Genomic DNA, 26459 nt, shown 5'->3' with positions numbered 1-26459 from the left:
TTGGAGTTTCAACAAAAAAATAAATAATGGCACAGCTTTCTTTTACAATGCATGCAAGTAAATTTTCCATCAGTACATTACAACACAATCAGTTACATGTATACATAGCTATATTGCAAGTGTAATTTAATACAACAGCACATTCCATCCAGAATCATGTTGTACGGACTTGATAATCTGTAAATACAGAAGAACAAGTAACTCTCACAAAATGAATAGTTATATCACCACATGTTGTTTACAATTGTGAGGAATTAATTATGGCACGTGCAGGTATACGAGTTAATAGTAAATACATAAGTAAATGGCCACTAGATACATACATGATATTACTCCTAAACCTCAAGTCTGCATGAGCGACTAATCAATTAGAGTATTTCATCAATGATTGTATGTGTGTGTATGGAAGAGTGCTTGGGTACTTAGTACTTCTATTGTCTTGTATACAGTTTTCTTATACAAGTTATTTTCAGAATGGCAATGGTGTATATAGTTATTAGTAATGAAAATTGTCATACTAAGTACAGATTTTTAACTGAACAAAAGAATTGACTGTTCTATATTCTATGGTAAACTTTAAAGTACTGTACATTCTGTTAGTGAAGCTGTATATAAATGAATGAGCTTTACATAACAAATTCACTTATCTGATCACATTAGTAAATGACTTGTCTAGGATAGCTAAATAGCTTTACTGGTTTACTATACACCTCAAAGACAGAATTCAAATAAAGAGGGTGAAATACACATGTACATTCTTAAATACAGTAACATACTTGCTTATGTACAGTAACTATGAATTAACATGTACATACCTCCATTTTGCGTAATGTACCTAACCCATGGTAGTGCCTGATAACCACTCTTCTCAATAATTTTCAGATACCGAACCTAATCAATAGTACAAATATTTAGTGGTAAATATACAAATAGTGAGACACAGTATCATGTACTGTATGTACTGTATATTAGTGCAACTGAAAACAGCCATATACGCAGGTACGTACAAATAAAAACTCTACAAATCTCAATGTCTAAATTATAAACCAAGGGATACACTGTACATACAATGGAACATCTAATGCGGACACTTGCGCAATTCACAATTACTGAGATCACGACAAAGATTTTGATTGGTGCCAAGTATGCATTTTACGCAGTTACACTATTGAGCTACTGTTACCTAACCATGCAGCTAAACGCTTCATGTGTATACAACTAAGGCATAAACAAATGTAATGAAATATGGTTTGTGGTAACCACAAAACCAACCGTATTATAAACAGTGATGGTTGGAGCCCTAGCCCACTTGTCTGATCAGCAACTTTGAGTTGAGGTAAGTGTACAGTATTGGCTTTACAAGTTGTACTTTTATAGTAGAGCGGCTAAGCAACAAATTTTGATGAAATCATTTACTTTGTGATAAAAGCACCAAATTTCTGTGGAAATTGAGTTAAGGTATACTAAATCATTTGAGATATGGTGCCACGTCAAATTCATTGCCTTAGGGCATGTTTCAAAATTTCTAGCTGGTCAAGAAATCATACAAGTACATTCAAAATCTTCGTTTTTGCATGGAAGTATTTCAAATTTAAAGGTGCAATCAAAATGTGGTAAAATAAACTGTTTTTTAAATACTTCTAATGGAGCCAATATTTCAGTGTTAAAAAAGTACAGGCACAATCCAATAGAAATGATACCTTGCACACATATGGCTTCATATACCATGACCCTCCGTGCTTTTTAACATGACAAGCTAATGACCTGAATGGACACCTCCCTTGATCAGCTTTTGGATATGATCATCCCTTGGTTGTTATATGATGGGTTGCGCATGCATGTAGTTAGTGTGGATTAATTAGAAAATCGTGCGGCCACGCCATCGCTGTAAGTCACGTAACAAACTTGGGGTCTTGTCTGGGAGAAGAACGGCAACTTGTACTCTACATTGTGTGAATTGTCGTCTTGTCAGCTGATCTCTCATCATGGTTGTTGGGTTAACCCAGACCGCTAAACCTGAATTCCTTGGTACCAGTTAACAGTACCTGTTATGGTGACTTGTATTTCACACTGATCTGTTGTTCTTCGTACTCTTTTTTGTTTTCCCTAGAGTACTTTTGTGTGGTGAATAGCTACTGCATCGAGTAGCGGGCAATAATTGGAGTTATTACTTCGTTGATTTTTGTTGTTATTTGAACAGTTGTCGTCCACGTTTATATCTGAGCCATCTTCAAAGGCTTTGCAGAAGCTCAAGCATGCCAAATTACTAGAAGTAGCTGGTCACTACAAGATAGCTTGCTCTAGTTCAATGAAAAAGGAGGAGTTATGTCGTGTGATCCTGGAATACTTACAAGAAGAAATTATTTCTGAAGATGAGGGCGAACCAAGTACCAGTAGTACTACCCTAGAACTTAAGAGGTTAGAGTTTCAGGAGAATGAGACGGTTAGGGAGAACGTACTCCGTATGAAAGAGCTTGAGATTAAGGGAAAAGAGCTGGTCATGCAAATGAGATTGGAGGAGTTGGAAGCTAAGGCTCTTCCATCCCAGGAGCTGGTGAGCAAGCCAAGTGGATTCGACATTAGTAAATTTGTTTGCTTTGTCCCACCATTCCAAGAAAGAGAAATTGATTTTCTCTAAGTATTTCTTGCACTTTGAGAAGGTGGCCCCTAGTCTGTAAGGATGTCTGGACCTTCCTGTTGCAGAGTGTGCTGGTGGGCAAGGCACGAGAAGTTTATGCGGCTCTCTCTCTAGATCAGAGCTCAGATTACGATACAGCGAAAGCCTCAATATTGAGTTCCTATGAACCAGTTGGTGCCGGAGGCCTATCGACAAAAGTTTAGGGAAAGTAAGAAGGAAGACAACCAGACATATGTAGAGTTTGCCCGTGACAAGGAAAGATTATTTGACAGGTGTGCCTCTAAGGGTGTTGACAGCGACTTCAAGCGACTCTGAGAACTGATGCCCTTGGGAGAATTCAAGACATGCTTGCCCACTGAGATGAAGACGTATCTGGAGGAACAGAAAGTTACCACCTTACACCAGGCAGCAGTGAGATACGATGATTATTCGCTTACTCTAAGTCTTCATTTAGTAATGCACTACATCTTGATACAGTACAAGGAAGACAACTGAGGCTAATGCCAACAAGGAGCCTTTGTTATCCAATGGCTCTGGAAGGCCTACCAGATTTTCTTCTGGTCCCATGTGTTTTTACTGTAAGAAGAAGGGGCATGTGATGGCAGAGTGCCACTCCTTAGAGAAGAAGAATTGCCCAAGTCAGATCTATTGATCAAGACAGTGACTCCTTCCCCTAATGGTTTCGGACAAGGTGATGAAAAGGTGGATGATAATGAGGTAGCAAGGTCGTATGCACCATTTATATCCAAAGGATCAGTGTCTCTTGTGGGCTAGAAAGTTAAATCTCCTATTAGAATTCTTCGGGACACAGGTGCAACCTAGACCCTGATCTTGGACAGCGTCCTCCCCTTTTCAAGCAAGTCTTCCAACGGTAACAGTATATTGCTTTGAGGGATAGAGCTGGGAACTGTACAGGTACCCCTCCACCAAGTACAGTTGTCACCAGAGATTGTTTCAGGGTCCGTTGTCGTTGGTGTGAGACCTTCCCTCCCTGTACAAGGCATTGATCTTATTTTGGGAAATGATATAGCTGGTGGTAAGGTGGAAGCTAACCCCTGTGTGTGTGATTTTCCCAATTCTAGCTGTTCTGGCGTTAATGAAGACATTCCTGGATTATTCCCAGCATGTGTGGTCACTCGTGCTATGGCCAAGATGTCACCACTGCAAGTAAGACCTGAGAATGATGGGCAACCTGTGGAAGCAACTGGAAAACCTGAAGAGGTGTGGCCAGTCGGTGTACGAGCAGAGTCTAGCACAACTCGTAATGAACCAGAGCAATGAGTTGTAAGCTATGGAGAACTCTGAATTGCCCACAGAGGGGTTGGCGAGTAAGTAAAAGGATGATCAGGTGCTACAGAAGTTGCGGGAGTAAGCCATTAGTGAAGAGGAAGCTAGTAAGGTATCTATTTGTTACTATTTGAAGAATGATGTGTTAATGCAGAAATGGAGACCCAGGGGAAGTTTCTTCCTCTCATGAATGGACACCAAGTGGCAGTCCTGCCCCTGTATTCTCCCGAGATACTAAGATTAGCTCATGAAACAACTTTGGCAGGCCACTTACTGGTCAACAAGATCTACAAAAGAATTTTGAACCATTTTTTGGCCAGGGATTAGGAAAGATGTTAAGAGTTTTTTAAAGTCCTGCGGTACGTATCAGAAGGTGGGAAAACCTAACCGTAAACCCCCGTTAGCCCCATTAAAGCCTATCCCTGCTGTTGACGAACCATTCAGCCAAGCTGTCATTGATTGTGTTCGCCCTCTTCCAAAAACTCGAGCAGGCAACCAATATTTACTTGCAATAATGTGTCTATCCACTCGCTTCCCTGAGGCATTACCCCTCAGAAACATTAAGGCTCCAAATATTGTGAAAGCTCTACTAAAATTCTTCACGTTTGTTGGCCTGCCACAAAGCATACAATCTGACCAGGGTTCTAATTTTATGTCTGGGGTCTTTCAACAAGTCATGTAACAGTCAGGAATCTGTCAGTTTAAATCGACAGCATATCATCCGCAGTCACAGGGAGCACTGGAGAAGTTCCATCAGACTTTGAAAAATATGTTGAGAATGTATTGTCTGGAACAGAACAAGAACTGGGATGAGGGAGTCCACATGTTATTGTTTGAGGTACGTGACTCTGTCCATGAAGCATTGGGTTTCAGCAGGGCATTTGATAAGGCAATATGGCGCTCCATTGGCACAACATGAACACAAAATACCCACACAACTTATGGCTTTTGCTCTAATTTTCTCAGCATTAGTTCAGCTTTGTGACTAATGCACATCAAACTTGAGCTGATTGGTCCAGTGGTATACTACTGGTGGAGCAGTAGATGTCTGGGTTGGGCCAGTGTGTCTCAGAATAGAAATACTTATCAAAAACCCTGGGTTTCAGCCCTTTTGAGTTAGTATTCGGACATACAGTATAACTCGTGGACTTCTGAAAATATTGAATGAAGTTTGGCTAACCCCAGATGGCATCCAAAATGTTATTACTCGAGTGATTGATGTCCGTCACAGATTAAGGAAGGTTACAGAGCTTACTCAGAAGAGCCTACAGGCTGCTCAAAGCACCATGAAAATATTGTATGACAAGAATGCTCTTCAGAGGATTTTCAAGCCAGGTGACAAAGGCTGATTCTTACCCTATTCCAAGAATAGACGACTGTATTGACTGAATAGGGCATACAAGGTACATTGTATATTAACAAGTTCCACTGACTGAGTGGGCCAGGGAGATGTCAGCTTTTGCCACTCCCAATGGTCTGTACCAGTATCGTGTAATGCCCTTTGGAATGAAGAACGTGCCGGCAACATTCCAAAGGATGATCAATGGTGTAATAGTTGGATTTTTATTTTTTATTTATTATCAATTTTTCCAAAGAAGGGTTCCACAAAAGGCTAGTTAGCCTGTACTAGGTCGTCCCCAACACAGAACATACATACATATACACATACAGAGCATACATACATACACAGAACATACATACATATACACAATCAAAACAAATTACAAATAAGAAATGATATAGCTATTTACAAAACAGAAAATGTTTAAGCTTATGCTTAAAACTGCCTGCAGTTGGCTGTGACAAAATTGTTGGAGGTAAGAAGTTCCATAGAAATGGCACAGCCACAAAGAATGAGTGCCTAAATGCGTTGATCGTAGAACACACAAGGTTTAAAGTTAAGGAATGAGATCTAGTAGATAGTGTGTTAAATTGAAAATATTTAGAGAAATCAATGGCTGTTCTCTTATGGAAGATGGAATACAGAGTCCAAATAGATATATAGTCACGACGTGCTTTGAGTGAGGGCCATCCCAGTTCATTGACACAAATAATTGAAGATTTGGACCATTTATTAGTAGATGAATCCCAAAAACTTTTGATCCAGCGTGCAGCCCTATGTTGTACAGATTCCAGTAAACTAATATCTTGAGCCGCGTATGGAGACCATACGGCACAAGCGTACTCTAAATGAGGTCTAACTAGAGCTTTGTAGGCACCAATTTTAGCAGCTTGTGTACAACCAAACATAGCACAACGTATACGATTCAGACACTTGGTAGCTTTACTGACAACATATTGACAATGATCATTCCACTTAAGTTTCGAGTTAATAATAACACCAAGATACTTCACCATCTGGGACTACGAGATTGTATGGGATCCAATGGAGTAGGCAAAAGTGATAGGAGAACGCTTATTGCTGATGTTAAAGGATTGAATGGTTGTGAGGCATATATCGACGATGTGGTTGTATATAGTGACACATGAGATCAACACATCGAACAGCTGAAGGAATTTTTCTCCAGACTTCGAGATGCCAAATTGACTGTCAACCTGTCAAAGAGTGAATTCTGCCAAGCATGAGTGGTTTTCTTGGGACATGTTGTGGGTCAGGGGGAGATTACACCTATTTTGGCCAAGGTACAGGCCATTGCCACCTTTCCTGCTCTAAGTAACAAGCACGAACTAATGAGATTCCTTGGAATGTCCGGGTATTACAGGAAGTTTTGTCAAAATTTCTCAGTGGTAACTGAACCATTAACAATTTTTTTGCATAGCCGCTCTACTATTAGTGGAGTACACAGAAGTGTGGCATGTAGAGGCTTACAACTGGGTATCAGTTAACTATCAAAAAAATAAATAGTAATTGGCTACACTTAGCCTAAAAAGTTGGAATCGGTATAACATTAGTGCCATGGCACTTATACCACTACGTACATGTGTAGCTGGAATTTGCCTGGAAACAGCCTGATGTTTGCAGGCAGGTACACATGAAGCCAGAAGCCCTACATGTACAAGAAATGAAGCTGTTTACAGCAATAAAACTTAAAAGTTGCTATGTTTACAGTCTGTAACAAGCAGTATTTCAACAAATAAGTATCCTAAAAATAAAACCAAGTGATAAAAAGTAGTAGCTCTGTTGGAAAATTCTTACATTAGCATGTTATCACAATTGCTTTGTTCAGTGGTAGAGTAGGGGTTTTACACTAGGCTACTGTATGTTATAATACAATCATTTATACGTCTTGTTTCACTACTTTTCTTGCCTGGATCACTACTTAAATTTTGGTTAGCTATAGCATATAACTATTATATACACATGCAACTGATCTATTAGAATGTTACATGGCTGTTGTATTAGGGTGACTCCTATTATAAAGTATTTAGTGTGTGCCTCTGGCCTAGGTGATATTTTAATATTCGAATCCTCAATTTTAGCATTCACTTATGCACTATACTGTATATATATATATATATAATAACCATGTAAGTAGTCCATGCAAGGAAATATACATCAAACCTTTGACTCCACTTGTGTATAACGGGTTAATTTCAAAGCAGAAGTTTTTGAAGAGTAACTGCTAAAATAAATTTCGAAGGTTTAATTTTCGAATATTCTACCATCAAGCGTAGCGCCTCTGAAAATAATTTTGTAAGTGCGTACGTTAAATCAAGCAAAGGCGGTGACCACGTGTAGGGTACATTCGAAATGGAGAGAATGATTAGGGATTATTGTAGAAATATGGATTGCTCCACTATTGGTTTTGCCGATGGGAAACTAATAATCTTTCCGATTGATTTGCCGTGGGTGTGGCCGCCAGTTGCAGCATTATAAAATTGTTGGCCAGGTACGGAATGAGATATCTATTCATTCGGTATTTCTTCAACACGGGATAATAAGATTTGAAATTTCTGTTAGTAGACAGAATTTGTCCGGCCTAGCACAAGGCAGCTTTATATATGAAGAGTTAAATTTTCATAGAAGCTGTGTTCTTGAAAATTAAACTCCTTCGAAAATAACCCGTTATACGGTAGAACAATACACTGCATAAGAGTACCACCTCATGCTACCAAAATACTGGGGCTGACCCATCTGAACTAACTACCAAATAAACACCCAGTCTAAAACAAAGAAAGGTCCTACTCCTTTAAAAGGCTGGGTGAAAAGTGATAGAAAGGAAATATAAAAATATATATTAGGAAACTCATAAATGAATGTGTTTTGTTACCAGAAATAAATTAATTACCTCAACGCTTTTGCAAGTTCTAACAATGGTGTTTGGATAAGTGAGAATCTACAGCCAATATGGACAATAGTGTGAACCAAACTACCAGGATAAGATGGATTTACTGCACAAGGGGCTGAAAAGAAACATTCCATAATAGGTAGATGGCTAACACCCTAACAATGTCAATGTCACTGTTTAATAATATTTCTAAGGTTTGATATAGCTGTATGACACCAAAAATTTTAGCCACAAAATTAAACACACACAAAAACATATGTATAAGTATCTGACCTGTATACCAGATGTTGTAAAGTAAGGTATTTCAAATTTGACAGTAATTGGAGGCCTTCCTTCTCCTTCCTCTGTAATTAAATTTTGATCAAATTATTAAACAAAATTTACATGTACATGATTCGTATATATGTACACACAATGTAAGTAGATATACATGTAGACATATGCAGAAAACTCATTAAATTAAATATAAAAAAAAACTACAGTGTTCCCAATTGACAGGATTTTTACATGCCTCAAAAATAAATGCATGTACAGTATATACCCACTGTACACTCGTTTATCTGAAATTGAAAATGACTGTTTCATTAGAGTTTTCAAGTGTAGGTGTTTAACTAAAGGAATGGGTTCGATTATCCAAACAATTCACATTACAATTTTTATTAATGCTTGAGATTTAATATCTGAGGTCTACTGAACAATACCGTCCTAATTACCAGTCACAGTTGTCCACAAACTTGCTGCATGTGCATACCTGGTAGCCTTAAACTAAATGGCTTCCAAAAACATGCATGTTTACAAGCTGCATATGTTAAATGTACAGTGGTCCCTCAATTATCCGAATTTTCAGTTACCCACACTATGGAGGTGACTGTTCTATTAGAACATTTTGTCTAAAGTGTGTGTTCTATTAGAGTAATTGAACAGGGCTATGTATATAAATGAATGGGATTCTATTATTCGAATTTTTCAATTATCTGAACACCCTCAGGGCCCAATGAGTTCGGATAATAGAGGGAGCACTGTATCTGTCTGCATTCACATATGAACACAAAGTTTCACTGCATACAGGGCAGGTAATATATTAGCTATACAGTAAACAGTAGGAACATCATGTAAGCCATTTATATTTATACTGAATTGCTAGCCTTGTAGACTGACTATAAGGGGGACTTATGCAACACGGTGAACATACTGTATACGTGTACAACATGTTCACATATTCAAAAATGTGAATGATGATAAAACCAAAATACTTGTCATTGTTATTCATTTATGAAATTTTGTACGCAGTGGTTGTGGCAATCGTTCAAGAGTGGCACACCCATAACTGACAACTATATACAGGAAGGCCGAATTTGAAAATGTTTGTTCCTGTAAAATCTCCACGTGTAGTGGTCGCATCATTTATTGTCTGTGGCACACGTTTCTGCTTTGTTGGCCACATGACTCACTACTGTGAGTCTTGAATATTTGATTCGAGTCTTCCTTTACTGTTTTCTGAAGCGATGCCCTTTTTTGTAAATGTGCTCGAATAACGTGGTAGGCACTAGGCAGAGCGTGCATGGTATTTTATTTATACTATAGCACACAAAATAATAACAGTTAATTGATTGGCAGTTAAATGAATGGAGAGCTACCAACTAAGTTGGCAAAGTTGTTACTACATATGTTAGATACAAATGCAATCACATCAGTATGCATTTTATGTAAACATGTGCAAAGGATTTGCTGTGCACTATAATTAAGCACAATCTTCTCACAATCATTTCTTGGAGAGCTACGTACTAGCAAGCTACATACAGTAACTCAATATGTTTTTATGATGGATCAAATTTTCTGTTGTATGTATTATAACTATATACATTCGCCTGTATGCATAGGTAATGCAGTTTTGATTAGTGGTCCACCAATGCAACAAAATACTGATCTAATTTGATGCCGATACCCAGCAGTGTATTTCACTGATACAGATAATTAACCATATAATTTTACGTTTATATGGTACAGTACATAATATGCTTGGGAGGTAAAAGTGCTGAAAAACTGTTTTATTAGTCATAAAGTAGCAATAAAGAATAGTTATCTACTGTAGTTATGAAAAGTATGGAAATTAAGTTACACAAAACACACAGCTATGAAAAGCATTTATTGATAAAACAGCTATGTATAACTTGATCATGTGCGCTACACTTTAAATTGTTAAAATTAGCGAAACTAATTCTATTCGCTTGTTCTACGACTAGAAAGACTGTAATGGACACTTCCTAATAGTCTAATGGCTGAAAACTGAAATAATTAGAGTACTCAAGATGAATGCTCCAAAGAAGATACAGTACTGCTCAAACATAACATTGTCTCGTAAGAGTGCAAGCAATTAAAAAACTTGCTAATTAAAGGGCATGGAATCCATTTTGCTCACGAGTATTCATCCCAAGCAAAACGGGATGGATACTTGTAAGTGAAACGGGTGCCACGCCCTTTAATTAGCAAGTTTTTTTAATTGCTTGCACTGTCGCGAGACGATGTTGCATTCGAACAGCATCATAACTCATAAAGTACCCTTTGAAGCCCCTGAATGCACCGGCGTGTCAAAATCATTCATGCACATTTGCCCACTGATGCACCAGTGTGTTTTTATCGGTTTCCACGAGTTCTTTATGCCTAGTGAGAAGCTGTTAACAGTATTAACATACAACTACCAGCAGTTAATTTGTCAATGAATGGCAGCTTAAACTGTACAAAACATACACTGTACAAGCCAAGCGATAATTTCTGCTCCTGAAACAACACCAAAAGTATCGTAAGTTACAAAACTATAATGGGGAAGACGCACACCTTTCGAAAATGTCGTATTAGTCTCTCTCTGGTAGTCCGATTGAGAAACAGTAATAACCATCGGATTCAGCATTAAATTCTGCATCTGGTGAGCTATTTTATCATGTGATACTGTTGCACAATTTAATATGACAGATGGATGTTATCAAAAAACAAAAAACGCTTTGTAAGTTCATGATCGCAGAAAATACAAGAATAAGACCTAGATTTTCGTGCTTAGTAAGAACAGGTCATCCTTATTAAACATGCAGCATGTGTTAATAAGACACCAAGTGAGTCTGTAGGTAATTAACTTGGGTTTAAATTACAAACAGAAATGTATTTTTTGGGGGGGGGGCTTTAAATGTTTTTTTGGGGGGGCTGTAAAGCACCACCTATGGTTGTGTATGAAAATACAGCAGTTGGAGGGGTGTCTTGAGACCAACACAGCACTCAGCTTCATCTCATGCTGTATAGTCTTTCAACACACCCCTCGTGCTGTATTTTAGAACACACACGACAGTGCTTTAACATACATAGCTCTATTGTATTACATACTATTTGTAATTATTCGGGTTAGTAATACATACATACCTTCCAAGTTAGCTGTACCTTTTTAATTCTACATAGCTATTGTAGTACTACACTACTTGTATAATTATTTATTTGTAGTAGAGCTTACAGTCCTGTATGTACCTTCTAAGTTAGCTTTCTGTGACTGCTCTATTAGATAATGCAGTGATTATTCTATTAGAGTACAGGCGCTTACATTTGCAGCCATAACTTCCGTTTGCATTAGTCTACAGTGTTGGGATTTGGCTTAAAATATTCACCATGGATAAGCAAGTATAATTTTAGCCCAGTAGTTACTTGTGCATATATGTATGAAGGCAGTTTTATTGAAGAAATGACGGCAATCTTTTACGTCTACCACAAATGCACATGACACGCATACCGTTTCGGCTATAGAAACAAAACAAAGATTTTCAAACTCTCCATCACCACTCAGGCACTCAAGTCTTGTGCAGTTATATCCTTTTAGTAACTCAGTAACACACACATACACACAGAACCAATCACAAGAACCAGGCAAGTGCTTTTGTTCCTGGCTGCAAGCATGCATATGATTTACAAATTTACGCAGTACCTGCATCCACACTTGGTAATCCAAAATGAGCTCTAAGAGGAAACTCTTTTCCACCCTACATAATAGGGCACATACGTAGTATACATATGTAAGCAACTGGTATACATATGTAAGCAACTGTATGTCCACACACACACACGCACACACGCACACACACAAATGCTATACACTGTATCTTAAACAGAAAGTTTTATATACTACATATAACTCAACTGGAAATGTCTTGATACTCCAAATAATAGCATTCTTCTCAGGTGCATATTTAACAGTACCAGTAGCAGCCTACATAGTCAGCAAGATGTATTCACACAGACCATCAAAGTATGTGACATGTGCATAAATGTAAATACGTTGATCTAAACATTAGATTGAAATGTACCAAATGTATTTAGCTATACAATCACACTTACTGACATACGTAGTTTATAAAAATTTTAAAACTATGAACAAAAAATTTAATGACTTATGCACAGCAAATGTATGTATGTATACACAACTGACCCTGAACTTTGGAGTGTCCGCATCAGCCGGTACTGGAATTGTTATCTCCACATTGTTGGCTGTTGATCGTCTCTTGAACTGTCCTTTAGCCTAAAGTGAGATAAAATATTATTAATAAAACAGTTCCTACGTACATGTACTTGCACACAGTGGAACCTAAATACTAGATAAACACCATTAAAAATTGAGTTAGACAGTACCAGAGACAAATGCAGCATATGTAAGAACTATGGACTAAGGCTCCATACACTGTATGCAGCGGTTCAGTTCCATTCCACTATACACGTAGGCAAACTACATAGCAAACCTTGATCAGATATTCCACTCTACTGTGTGAATGACGTTCTATGATTGACTCAATCCATATCAGTGGCTTTACCTAAACACACAACACAATATTTTATGGGTACAATAATTCTACCACATACGTGAGTACTGAGTCGGTATGACATCAATTCAAACTCTCCATCTGGTGGAATAAAAGAAATCGTACGATCATTCTCAAATCTTGACAAGCGGACACACTGGTGAAACTTCACATCCTCCAAATCTATGGCTTTATTGGGATTTCCTAGCATAGTCAAACAAGAAAATTTATACGGTCATTATTCACAATTGTAAAATTCACAAGTTCAGAACACTGCAAAGTTGGCTGCCACCTTTGATTTCATAACTTATTTCACCCTAGCTCTAATTTGAGGGCTACACATTTTTCACAACTTAGCTGTTTTGGTATACATAAATTATTTCTTATTTCTAGAAACTCTACAGTACTTGACATGAGGAAAGACCATAAAAATGACTATCTACTAAGACAAACAATATAACTCCAGAACAATACAAACTGTGATTGAGAAATGTTTTGTTACAGAGTACGTATGGTAATCTAATAGCTGGACATTTCACAAGAATCTCAAAGAAATCAAAAAACTCATCATGGACTAGAAATCAACATTTGATAATTGGTCATTGAGTGTAGCACTGCTGTTCTATCACTGCCTCAATAACTGTTTGTTATTTCACTGATAACGTGACTTTCATTGGCATAATCTAATTGAAATCTTGCATCCAAGGAAACCAAAGTTTGTTTTGTGTATAATCACAAGGTGGTGAGATATATACATGTATGAAACATGCCCAGTAATTGGAGACTCAACCTACAGTACATGTTTTACTCCTACTAAAATTTTATACAAATGCATGTTAAAATCTAACACCACAAAGGTCCAGTCATGGATTTTTTCTCCTTTCTCCACCTTTTCAAACACACTTTCTGTAACAACTTTAAACAGGTTGTGGGACCAGGTGTCCTACAGACCTTCAGCACTTGTGCTGTAAAGCCTTAATAAATAATAAATAAATGTACATACATACAACTACTTGGTAACTTGACAATATGTACGTACAATACAACCCATAAATTAGACACATATAAATACACCAGCTACAACTGCATAGTGTGTATATACAACAGTAGCATAGTACACACAATTGTACAACACTTACTTTGTGTATCATGAACCATGATAGTGGGTTCATAACAGGGATCGCACGTTTTTTTTTTTGCAAAAACTCTAATAGAACGCACACCTAAAAACCACCTTGGAAAGCATCCTCCAACTCAAAACCACCTTCTGGTGGTATTTGCAATGAGTATTGGTCCACTAGTAAGTATCAAGTGAAAAGGAAACAGTATGTGTATTTGGGACAAAACTTTTTCATGCTAAAAACTATATAGCCATATGCTTACTGAGTCCTTCTGCATGTCCATGACCTATTTTAGATTTCATTTTCGGATGGAAACAGCCAGAACCAGGCCATTTCTTCTTTCCAAAATTCCATTATGCACGAGAAGCCATACAAGACCACACTAAGAGTTAGGTTTTTTGGTATGCGCTGCTTGTGGCTAATAGAATCTGTCTTTATTAAACTCAGTATAGGCCAGGAAGCTTAATCTGTGCTGAAGACTTTGTTGCAAGGTGGTTTTTTCACTCTGTGATTATTGCACGCGGGCAGGTTATCCAGATTAAATACTCTAATAGAGCAGTCATGTAAATACTCTAATAATGCAGTCAAGTGTATAACAACAATCCTTGCACTGAATTTGACAGCTATTAAAGGCACCAGTAACGTAAATTGTAGCTCATATTAGGAGACTCTCAGTCTGTATGTACATTGCAATTTGATCAGTTTCATGTGTGTACTGAAACGTTACTATGCAGAATGCAAAATTACACTATTCACCACAGTCTTCATTATCAAAGAAATCCATAATCCATTACTGGATTAATAAAAAGTACATAAACTAGATGAATAAAAAATTAAAAATTTAAGAGGGAGAATAGGGATTGCTGAAAAAAGCCATGAAACAAGAAGGGATCACTGGGATGGTAATGTAAACCACAAATCCCTATTTTGACTCATTTCAAACTGACAGAGCATGTAACTAAAGATTTATGACAGAGAGTCAAAATAGGGATATGTGGTTTACATTACCATCCCAGTGATCCCTTCTTGTTTCATGGCTTTTTCAGCGATCCCTATTCTCCCTCTTAAAATTTTCAATTTTTTATTCATTTAGTATATACAGACCCACAATATAGACCACAACATACACTGTACATTCATTATAAGACGGATGGACAATATGTACAAATTGCATGCACTAAACATCACATTATAGAGATGATTACAACACATATTTTGAATATACAAATCCCTTACTTCCAGTATTCTCAAACAATATCTTATCATTCAATCCCAGCCTCAGTTCCGGCATGCCAGTCAAGTACACCTTCATCTTGACAGCACCGCATATCTCACTACGGATCACCTGACCCTTAACGCTCACCTGCACACATGTACAAGAATATATTTCAAGTCACAAAAATTACTATTTTAAATCACAATTCCAAAATGCATAAGCATTAGAGATGGGACGAAAACAGTCAAGACAGACACTAGAATATCTTCTATCTTCTTCTAACTCTGTGGCAATACTAACTCAATCAACTGAAATCTGTATTTCAAATTTTATGCCATGTATGTAATATTCATGTCAACATACCCAATACACCTGTATATTGCAATAACACAATGTATCGATATATTAAAAATTGTATTGATGCCTGTGATGACACATTGATCAAGACACACGGTAGTGTGTCGTGCGGCCCAAGAAGCCTGCACGCCACACCGTGAGTATATTTACAGGAAGAAAATAAACGCGATTTTCACATCTTTGTAGCTCCGTGATTCCTTATCCGATTGAAACCAAAGTTGCTACAGAAGTGCCGGCTAGGTAGGGGAGTCCACATTCCAAATTTGAAGAAAATCGCTCCATCCATTTCCGAGATACAAGCGGCCAAAGTTTGGGTTTTTTTTCTTTGTTTTTTTCTTTTTCTTTTCGCACACTTTGCAAAATCACATGAATTTGTGCTCCAATTGGGCTGAAATTTGGCACACTTAAAGGGCTCATTAAGGCGAATCTCAGTACCAAGTTTGGTAGGAATCCGATAAACGTTCACGGAGTTATGACCGATCATTTGCGTAAAATAAGGTCGAAGGTCTGTCACCCCACAGGGTAAACCGCTTGAAGGAATGAGCTGAAAATTGCTATGTAGATGGAGTAACTATCGTAGGAGTGACTTTTTGTGGTTTGAAAGGAATCCAGTTAAAGGCTATCGAGATATGCCACAAAACCCAACCTGTATCACAATTACGCGATCGATTTTTATGAATAAAAAAACTATTAGTTTTTACGCCTACTAGGCAAACCGCTTAGAGCAGTGAGCTGAAAATCGGTGTGTAGCTGGAATAATTATCATAGAAAGTCCATGCAGTAGTACAGAAGAATCGGATTACAAACCACTGAGTTATGATTCCAAAGCCAACTACGTGTAACATATGCGAGATCGAGATACTCTAATAGAACAGCCACCCTAATAGAGCATTCAGCTAATATATTTACTCCATTATAGACTTTTATTACATTGCAAGTTATTCTGTAGGGAGTTCAGCTGTAAACAGTTAATCTTATAGACAGTTCAGCAAGAAGCAAGTCACCCTATAGAGAGTTCAGCTACAGATATATCGCTGTAGATATTCAGAAGAATCAGAACATTACAAGTCACACTGAAGAGAGTTCAGCTATAAACAAGTCATGCGCCCTGTGGAGAGTTCGGCTACACTCTCTAGAGAGTTCAGCTACAAACAAGAGAGAGTTCAGCTACAAAGAAACTACCCTGTAGATAGTTCATCTATACAAACAAGTTAACCTATAGAGACCAGCTGCAAACAAGTAACCCTGTAGAGATTTCAGCTACAGACAAGTCACTTTATAGTTTATACAATGTTCAGCTACAAGTAAGTCACTCTGTAGAGAATTCAGCTACATATAAGTCGTTCTGTAGAGAATTTTGCTACAAACAAGTCACAGTGTAGAGAGTTCAGCAACCAAAAAGCCACCTGTAAAGAGTTCAGCTATACAAACAAGTTACTCTGTAGATAGAACAGCTAGAAACAAGAGAGAGCTCAGTTAGAAGAATTTGCCCTGTAGAGATCTCAGCTACAAAGAAACCTTGTAGAGAGATCAACTACAAACAAATCACCCTGCAGAGTGTTCAGCTATAAACAAATCACCCTGTAGAAAGTTCAGGTACATACAAATCACCCTATGTAGAGTTCAGCTACAAAAAGCAATCACTCTGTAGAGAGTTCAGCTACAAAGAAACCATCCTGTAGAGAGTTCAGCTACAAACAAGTTACCCTACAGTGAAATCAGTTTGAAACAAGAGATTTCAGCTACAAACAAATCACCCTGTAGTAAATTCAGCTATAAACAGATCACCCTGTAGAGAGTTCAGCTATACAAGTCACCCTGTAGAGAGATCAGCTAGAAGCAAGTCACCTTGTAGAGAGTTCAGTGACAAAGAAACAATCCTGTAGAGAGTTCAGCTACAAAAAAATCAACCTGTAGAGAGATCAGCTATATAGACACTATAGACACAATATTATAGGGAATTCGGTTACAAGCAAATCACCCTGTAGAGAGATCAGCTATACAAACAAATCACCTTGCAGTGAGTTCAGCTACAAACAAATTACCCTGTAGAGAGATCAGCTACAAGCAAAGCACATTGCAGTGAGTTCAGCTACAAACAAATCAACCTGTAGAGATTTCAATTACAAACAAATCACCCACTGTAGAGAGATCAGCTACAACCAAATCACCCTGTAGAGAGATCAGCTACAAACAATCACCCTGTAGAGAGATCAGTTACAAACAAATCACCCTGTAGAGAGTTCAGCTACAAACAAATCAACCTGTAGAGAGATCAGCTATATAGACACTAGACACAATATTATAAGGAATTCGGTTACAAGCAAATCACCCTGTAGAGAGTTCAGCTACAAACACATCACCCTGTAGAGAGATCAGCTACAAACAAATCACCTTGCAGTGAGTTTAGCTACAAACAAATTACCCTGTAGAGAGATCAGCTACAAACAAAACACCTTGTAGAGACTTCAGCTACAAACAAATCAACCTGTACATATTTCAGTTACAAACAAATCACCCACTGTAGAGAGAGCAGCTACAACCTAAATCACCCTGTAGAGAGATCAGCTACAAACAAATCACCCTGTAGAGAGTTCAGCTACAAAAAAAAATCACCCTGTAGAGAGATCAGCTAGAAACACATCATCCTGTAGAGAGTTCAGCTACAAACAAATCACCCACTGTAGAGAGTTCAGCTACAAACAAATTACCCTGTAGAGATTTCAGTTACAAACAAATCACCCACTGTAGAGAGATCAGCTACAACCAAATCACCCTGTAGAGAGATCAGCTACAAACAAATCACCCTGTAGAGAATTCAGCTCCAAAAAATCAACCTGTAGAGAGACCAGCTATATAGACACTAGACACAATATAGGGAATTCAGTTACAAGCAAATCACCCCATAGAGACTTCAGTTACAAACACATCACCCTGTAGAGAGATCAGCTACAAACAAATCACCCTGTAGAGAGTTCAGCTACAAAAAAAATCATCCTGTAGAGAGATCAGCTAGAAACACATCACCCTGTAGGGAGTTCAGCTAGAAACAAATCACCTTGTAGAGAGTTAAGCTACAAACAAATTACCCTGTAGAGAAATCAGCTACAAACAATTCACCTTGTAGAGAGTTCACTTACAAACAAATCTACCCATAGAGGTATCAGTTACAAACAAATCACCCCTTGTAGAAAGTTCAGATCACCCTGTAGAGAGTTCAGCTACAAACAAATCACCCTGTAGAGCGTTCAGCAAGATAAAAACGTCACACTGCAGAGACATCAGGTTACCCTATAGAGAGGTCAGCTAGAAGAAGTCACCTTGTAGAGAGTTCAGCAACAAAGAACCCACTCTGTAGAGAGTTCAACTAGAAACTAGTTATCCTATACAGAGATCAGCTATATGTAGAAACAAGTCATCCAGTAGAGAATTCAGTTACAAACAAATCACCCTGTAGAGATATCAGCTACAAACAGATCATCATTCTGTAGATAGTTCAGCTACAGATACAAGTCACCCTGTAGTAGGAGAAGTCACCTTGTAGAGACCAGCTACAAAGAAACCATCCTGTAGATACAAACAAATCACCCTGCATAGAGTTCAGCTGCAAATAAATTACCCTTTAGAGAGTTCAGCTACAAACAAATCACCCTGTAGAAAGATCAGCTAGATAAAAGCCACCCTACAGAGAGATCAGGTCACCCTATAGAGAGATTAGCTAGAAGAAGTGATCTTGTAGAGAGTTCAGCTACAAAGAACCCACTCTGTAGAGAGTTCAGCTAGAAATAAGTTACCCTATAGAGATATCAGCTAGAAACAAGTCACCCTGTAGAGATTTCAGTTACAAATAGATCATCCTGTAGATAGTTGAGCTAGATACAAGTCACCTTGTAGAGAAATCAGCTAGAGGAAGTCATCTTGTCTTGTAGAGAGTCAGCTATCACCTTGTAGAGAGTTCAGTGACAAAGAAACTATTCTGTAGAGAGTTCAGATGCAAACAAATCACCCTGTAGAGAGTGTAGCTACAAACAAACCAACCTGTAGAGAGTTTAGCTACATTTCAAGTCCCTTAGTAGAAAGATCAGCTGTGAACAAGTTATCCAGTAGGGAATAATAGACATGTAATAAATATATTTATATAATTACTGATAAAATCAAAAACAGTTGAAGTATTAAAAATCTGCTCTGTCTTTTTATTCTTCCTGTGGTAAAGAAAAAGAATAGGTTAAAAAAGCCCCAAAGCCAAGCCCCAAAGCCGGCCTATGGCCAGCTTTGGGGTATATATACAAATACAAAAAGAAGTGATATCTAATCAAAAACAGCCAAGCTGTAAAAAAAGGTGCGGCCCCTAAAAAGGCCATGGTGAAAAAAGATGTGAAATCCAAGGTGGCGGCCAAGAAATGGCTGCGATGGTAGGTTAATGGTAAAAATTTTAATAACGACAATTCAGGTGAATATGGTGCCGCTTGGTCTTGGCACAAAATTCACCTGAATTGTCATTATTAAAATTTTTACCATTAACCTACCATCACAGCCATTTCTTGGCCGCCACCTTGGATTTCACATCTTTTTTCACCATGGCCTTTTTAGGGGCCGCACCTTTTTTTACAGCTTGGCTGTTTTTGATTAGATATGTATATCATCCCATCTCTAGTATGAATGTATATGTAGTCTAAACAAGCAATTCAAATACAGTGTATGTATACAATGATCATACTATACACACACTGTACATACCAGCAGATTCACACTCTCCACCACATCGAGGAACACTTCATTCTTCCTATGCCTGATGTTGTCTGCTCTCCAGTGGACTGCATTAGTGACTGCTGGAGGAGGACGTGGAGCTATCTCCAACTTGTGTCCCTCTTGAGTAATGTACCTGTGAATATATGTGCGTGTACTGTAAGTCTGCACACACATGTATGACAAAAAGCAAAGCATTCAGCTGAATTTGTTACAATGTAAAACACTTGGTCACCTGTGCACAGATATAGTGTACACTACACTACAAAGGAAAGGAAAGCAAAGCCTACAGTAGTTGCGCGAAACAGCTACTGCCACCTAGTGAACCAGCACTGGGATGCCTATGCACCACTCAGACACTTGAGCCTTGTGCAGGCAAATCCTCCTGGGGTAGGACTGTTCAGGTCTCATGGAGAGAGGTTGCAATTCCAATGACCCAAACACTGCTAAGTGAGACAGGGACAATTGGGCATTTCTTCCCCAGTAAACATCAATGTACCCATTGCTGGGTGGGTGCTGCTTCCCCAAATGACACTGGGCCACCAGGTTACACTACACTTGTACTGTACCATGTACAGTACTGTACCATGTACAGTACTTACAGTACATTACACATAAATGTACAGCGTAGACATGCAATATAGGGGAAAGTTGGCCTTACACCAAACAAAAATCATTGTAAAACAGCACAGCACAAAAACGTTCTTTTCACTGTGTATGGTGCATTACACTAGAGAACTCACTCTTGTAGGATCTTGCCCTCGGTGGTCTGAGGGTAGCCAAAGTCCATCAACTCATCCAGCAGCTCATATATTATCACAAAATTATCCCTAATGCTCTCCTCCTCTAGCTCTCTGAAATACTCCCCAAACACCTATGAATGATCATGCAAACACTTAAAACATATAGCAGATTATTTTCAAGGAAAATTTGATCTTCACAATAGACCCATGCACTGTCTTTCAGTGGGTTACTATAATTTGTTGGAACCAATGATTTTTACCCTTCGCATTTTGGTGAGATCATTAATTCGCAAAAATTCAAATATAATACAGTATGTAAACACAAGCAATACAAATAGACTGGGTGAATTTACCTACTGCACAACGAGAGCAATTACATGCAAGTGCCAAATAGCTCAAGTGGAATATAAACTATGCTGTTTTATTTATAGTATGATATAGCAACCCAACTCTTTGCCGTCAGAAAATGGGTCCATGAGTTTTGTTCAATATTATATTCAATTACTATAAGCACAGTTTTTAGTTTAACACTGCATATGTGCAAATGCATACATCTGAGATATCGTACACATATAATGTATTCAAATCCAACAGGTAACTTCAGTATAAGCCCCTATGCCAGCAATACACATATACCTGAACTATCTTGTGTAGAAAAGTGAATATCAGAGCTACATTAGCATTCTTGATTGTAGTAGCAACCACTATAACAATATGATAAGGAACAACACAGGTAAAGATACCAAGTACATTCTGCAACCTGAGACTTTAATTTGTGCATTAATATAAAAGGATACAGTACAAGTTGTTATGCTTGATGTAAACAAAAGTCACTTTCTCATGTACAATGATCGGTGACACCTTGCCGTCCTCCTCAGCCTCTAAGACCAGCGGTAGAAATTTGTCAATCGCTGACTTCTCAATATCACCGCGATAATCACGGAAAATAAGTGTCTGCAACATCAAATCACGTGGTTAGTGTGATACACCGCGGTTCAATATAAAGATCATACATTACAGGATACACTAATACACTCACTTTCCCTTTCAGGTCAAGCATGTACAATGCTGATGTCGACATGTTTTATCCTCTAAACTTCAAATTATTTTATAGGGCGTTAATTAGAATTGGATTTGCTAATAAGGCGTTATTTGGAACTTATTACGACAGCGCGTGGGACGAAACATCGAGAAAAAAGGTCTCGCTTGTTGGCTGATTTTACGACTGATGCTGTGAGCGTTTCTTCGTGTTCTGTATGGTGTTTGTTGCACATTAAGTTTAAGGCCACTCCAAATAAATTGTTTCCCGTCCTCATATTTGCATGCGGGCGGGTGGTCCATTTCCCTTATGAGATTGGCAGCTTTTCAAGCCATTATTTTACCTGGGCACAGCCATTGCAAACTGCCTAATAACATTTTTTGCTAGTAGCTTCATGCTTTACATGACAGAAACATAGCACGCTAACATGTGAGCTGACAACCTTACAAGATCGGTTTTGTTCAACCTGTACAGTATACAAGAAAAACAGAAAAATAGTAAAAGTATATGGAATAATGGGACTTTTAGGGCTGGCAGTAAACAGGTGTGGGCGGTGGATGGGAAGCAACTATTTTGAGTGGCCTAAAGCTGAAACACCTATCTTGTGAGGTTATTATTATTACATTGTGTACTGTGCAGGAATCATGTATGATTATAATGCACAGTTGTAATTGTAAGTGTCCAAATCATTACAAAATTCAGTGTATGTGGGATATATTTTGATGCTAAAAATTTCTTGGTATTGTTTTCTATTCTAAGCCAGGTATCAACCATGCCATGTAGCTATTTGTATATTTGGTATTGTAACAAGTTTAGCAGCTGGTTGACACTCAAACACACACCATACATAGTCTCCCAGATCCCTTTTGTATTTGGATGAGGAAATACAAAAGAAAGGGGTCTAGGCATGAGACTACATACACCACTGTTGAGATGCTATGTATAAAACTATGCCAGTAGTATATGTATAAATATATGTAGTTTGACCACAACATTAGAGGGGGGTGTAAACAATCTATGACAATATGAAATTGCATTTCTCCTCCTACCCAACTTCTTTTGTAAGCTAGCTACACTGTACCTTCAATGCCCTAGAGTTAAGGGGGTTACTATTCAGTGGACTGGACTACTGGACTGGAACACTGGTCTGGACTACTGGACTGACATATTTTTGGTTTTTACACATTCTGAGGTTGGTTTTATTGAGCCTTGCTAGTAAGAACCCTTTGGGTACCTGCAGCCCACTTCTAAATACTGAAGACAAACAGTGGAATATGCGAAAACTGTCTCTTAATATTTTCGCTACTGTTCATTATGCCACTATACAATACTTATTCCTTACCTGGTGTGTAGTAATGCTGCAGGCAGTGCAGGGAACTGAATATGACAGCAATAGTTAACCAGCGATCAACTAGCCAGTAGACAATCTTTCGAGATATCCTTGAGGAGCAAGCTAGTCTCACCAGCATGGCCAGACCTCTCTAGTCAGTGCAGGGGCTTACCAATTAGAGATTTTTCAGCATGGGCGCTTATAATCTTTATTTGATAAGCCCCTACACTGAAACAGCGAGACTAGTGAGAGCAAGACTAATAAGACTAGCTTGCTCCTAAAGCTTGCTCTAAGGATATATCTTGAAGGATATTGTCTACTGGCTAGTTGATTGCTGGTTAACTATTGCTGTCACATTCACTGCCGGAATTCCCTGCACTGCCTGCAGCATTACTACACACCAGGTAAGGAATAAGTGTTGTATAGTGGCATAATGAACAGTAGCGAAATTATTAAGAGACAGTTTTCACATATTCCACTGTTTGTCTTCAGTGTTTAGAAGTGTTTAGAAGTGGGCTGCAGGTGCCCAAAGAGTTCTTACTAGCAAGACTCCGTAAATCCAACCATAGAATGTGCAAAAACCAAAAATATGTCAGTCCAGTAGTCCAGTCCACTGAATAGTGACACCCCTAGAGTTAGCGTGACTTGGACAGCAGTGCATATCAAAATGTCAATTTTTGCTTTTGTGTGGCTTCACAGTTATGGTAATACACCATCTTTTAAACAGTTCTGCATAGATCTATGGTTTATGGAGATGAAATACGGCTCATTGTAATCCTTGACATACTGTAAACAGCGATTTATGTGGTATATAAGAGTTGGTGCTGGGACACAAGGAAAAGGCCGGATGTACACTGTAGCCTTGTACGACTAAATTACGTGTTGAGGTGCATACTGGTACAATGTAAAACCCTGTTTTTTTACACATGTGTTGTTTTGTAAACTAACCAGTTAACCACTAGGTACAGGTAGATTCTTAATCAGTAAGCTATAATAAATTGAGTGATACCAAATTGGTTGAGGGTAACAAGTTGTACTTTTGAGGTTTGCCCTACATGTGTGTATTGACTTTTTCTATGGAGTTTTGTATGGAGCGCATGTTGTATTGTAATCAACAAATGTTGCTAAGGTAACATTGAAGCATAAGTACGGATGTCATAGTGCAGACATACTGTAGTGTAGAGCAATTCAAGGGCTTTCTTTTTTAAACCAGGCGTGCGCCTGGTTTACTGAAATTGTTTTCGTAAAATTGTGTGTGTGTGTACCTATCTACCTATCTATGTTTGTCCGTACACACCCACGTGAGCAAAATCGTTTAATAACGGTAAAAGCAGCTTTTATGTAAGAAGTAAAAGTGAAATGAAGTCTGTATTAAACTTCTGCACAGGTGAACTTTGCTCTGAGGTGGTTTCTTTTCGGCGGACTGAAATACGGTTGTGGTGACTTTCCTCAGACTACCTTCCCCTTGAGGTTTTCAGGCATTTAGCAACTGAAAAACAACGATGCAGGCCTCGTACACTGCCAGGAATAGCCTATCGCTTCGAGTTGAAAGGGGGCGTATCCCTTACGTACGCGAACGAAAATGAAGAGCAGCTTTAAGGCTTTGTCGAGAGAATTTGTGGGAAAAAACACGTTAGTCACACTATAAAACAGTTTAGAAGATGATTTTGTGCGTAATATGTTGGTAAAAGTGGTTTGTTTAACAAACGCTTCCTTAGCAGTGCATAGCAACGTAATTGAACGAATTACGAATATTTCATGAATTACGAAATACGAGAATTAGCTAATAATATTATTGCACAACCCAAAACTACCCTATTGTAAAGTAGTAATACATAGTTGGTTAATTCATAGTAGTATATACTGTCTATAGTTAATTCCAGATGAGTTAGCTAGATGCATGGCGCCTGGTTTTTAGAAGTAGCACAACATCAACTTGTTGTAGTAGACATTATGAGTGCTAGTGCTTGATATTTTGCCTGATAATTACGTGTATGTAAATACAAGTAGTTTGTATAGGGAAAGGGAAAATGGCTGTCGAGGTTTTTTCAATGAACCTGTAATACCAAGTTAAGGCTCACAAATTATATTTTAGGTTGTTTTAATGTGTGATTACTATAAAAATTGATGATTTGACGAGGGCCCGAAAGGCCTGAAGTTAAATCGTAATTATATGAGTGAAATGAGCAAATGTAACACTGGTATTTCTCTTTCTACACGCGAAAATGCAGCAATTAGTAGCTCTATACAAAAATAAATAGAAAAACTGAGTCCAATATCCGGTCACACATGCGCTCCAGAACTCACTTCATTTTGCTGCCACCGTAGTGAGCCTACAGAGCAAATAACACTGGAGGGATAATAAATAAAATGCATGTAGGGAATGGGCCAGTGTTACATTTGCTCATTTCACTCATATAATTACGATTTAACTTCAGGCCCTTCGGGCCCTCATCAAATCATCAATTATATTTCGTGAAATTCGCTGCATGTAACGCTGGTAGAGTTTAAAGCCTACAAACATATTGTTATATCACAGCAATTACACATCTGCGGTTACCGCTATATATACGGCAACAAAAGGTACCTAGTCACTAATAAATGGCCCAAAGGCCAATAGAGTATGCCACAAAAACCAATAACATAAATGGCATGAAAGACAAATATTGTGAATGGCACAAAGGTCAGTAATATAATGTGAAAAGAGGCACAAAGGCCAACAGTGTTAATGGTACAAAGACCAACAATATCAATGGCAAGAGGCACAAAGGCCAACAGTGTTAATGGTACAAAGACCAACAATATCAATGGCACAAAGTCCAATAATGTAAGTTATTGCTACAAAGACAAAGAATGTCCATGTCACACAGACTGACACCTGTCTTGAAGTTCTATGAACACTG

General features: G+C 38.2%; 2 protein-coding genes across 2 annotated transcripts in view; one reads left to right on the top strand and one right to left on the bottom strand.

The window, feature by feature from the left end:
• On the bottom strand, nt 1–22346 carry LOC136255322 (AP-1 complex subunit mu-1-like). Its single transcript, XM_066048059.1, has 14 exons — nt 22227–22346; nt 21985–22141; nt 21824–21891; nt 21188–21318; nt 20436–20580; nt 15362–15488; nt 13066–13208; nt 12945–13016; nt 12638–12727; nt 12350–12418; nt 12137–12191; nt 8449–8519; nt 816–891; nt 1–177 (listed from the first exon to the last, which is right to left on the bottom strand). Exons 1-14 carry the CDS (start codon nt 22266–22268, stop codon nt 155–157), a joined length of 1269 nt encoding a protein of 422 aa, XP_065904131.1. The 5' UTR covers nt 22269–22346; the 3' UTR covers nt 1–154.
• The window catches only part of LOC136255321 (uncharacterized), a 51706-nt gene continuing 47572 nt past the window's right edge, over nt 22326–26459 (top strand). The window contains exon 1 of the mRNA XM_066048058.1: nt 22326–22420. The gene's annotated coding sequence lies outside the window, so the exon portion shown is untranslated. The remainder of the gene's footprint in view (nt 22421–26459) is intronic.

The sequence above is a fragment of the Dysidea avara genome, chromosome 5 (assembly GCF_963678975.1).
Source record: "Dysidea avara chromosome 5, odDysAvar1.4, whole genome shotgun sequence".
Classification (NCBI taxonomy): domain Eukaryota; kingdom Metazoa; phylum Porifera; class Demospongiae; order Dictyoceratida; family Dysideidae; genus Dysidea; species Dysidea avara.
This window is presented reverse-complemented; position numbering and strand designations above follow the sequence as displayed.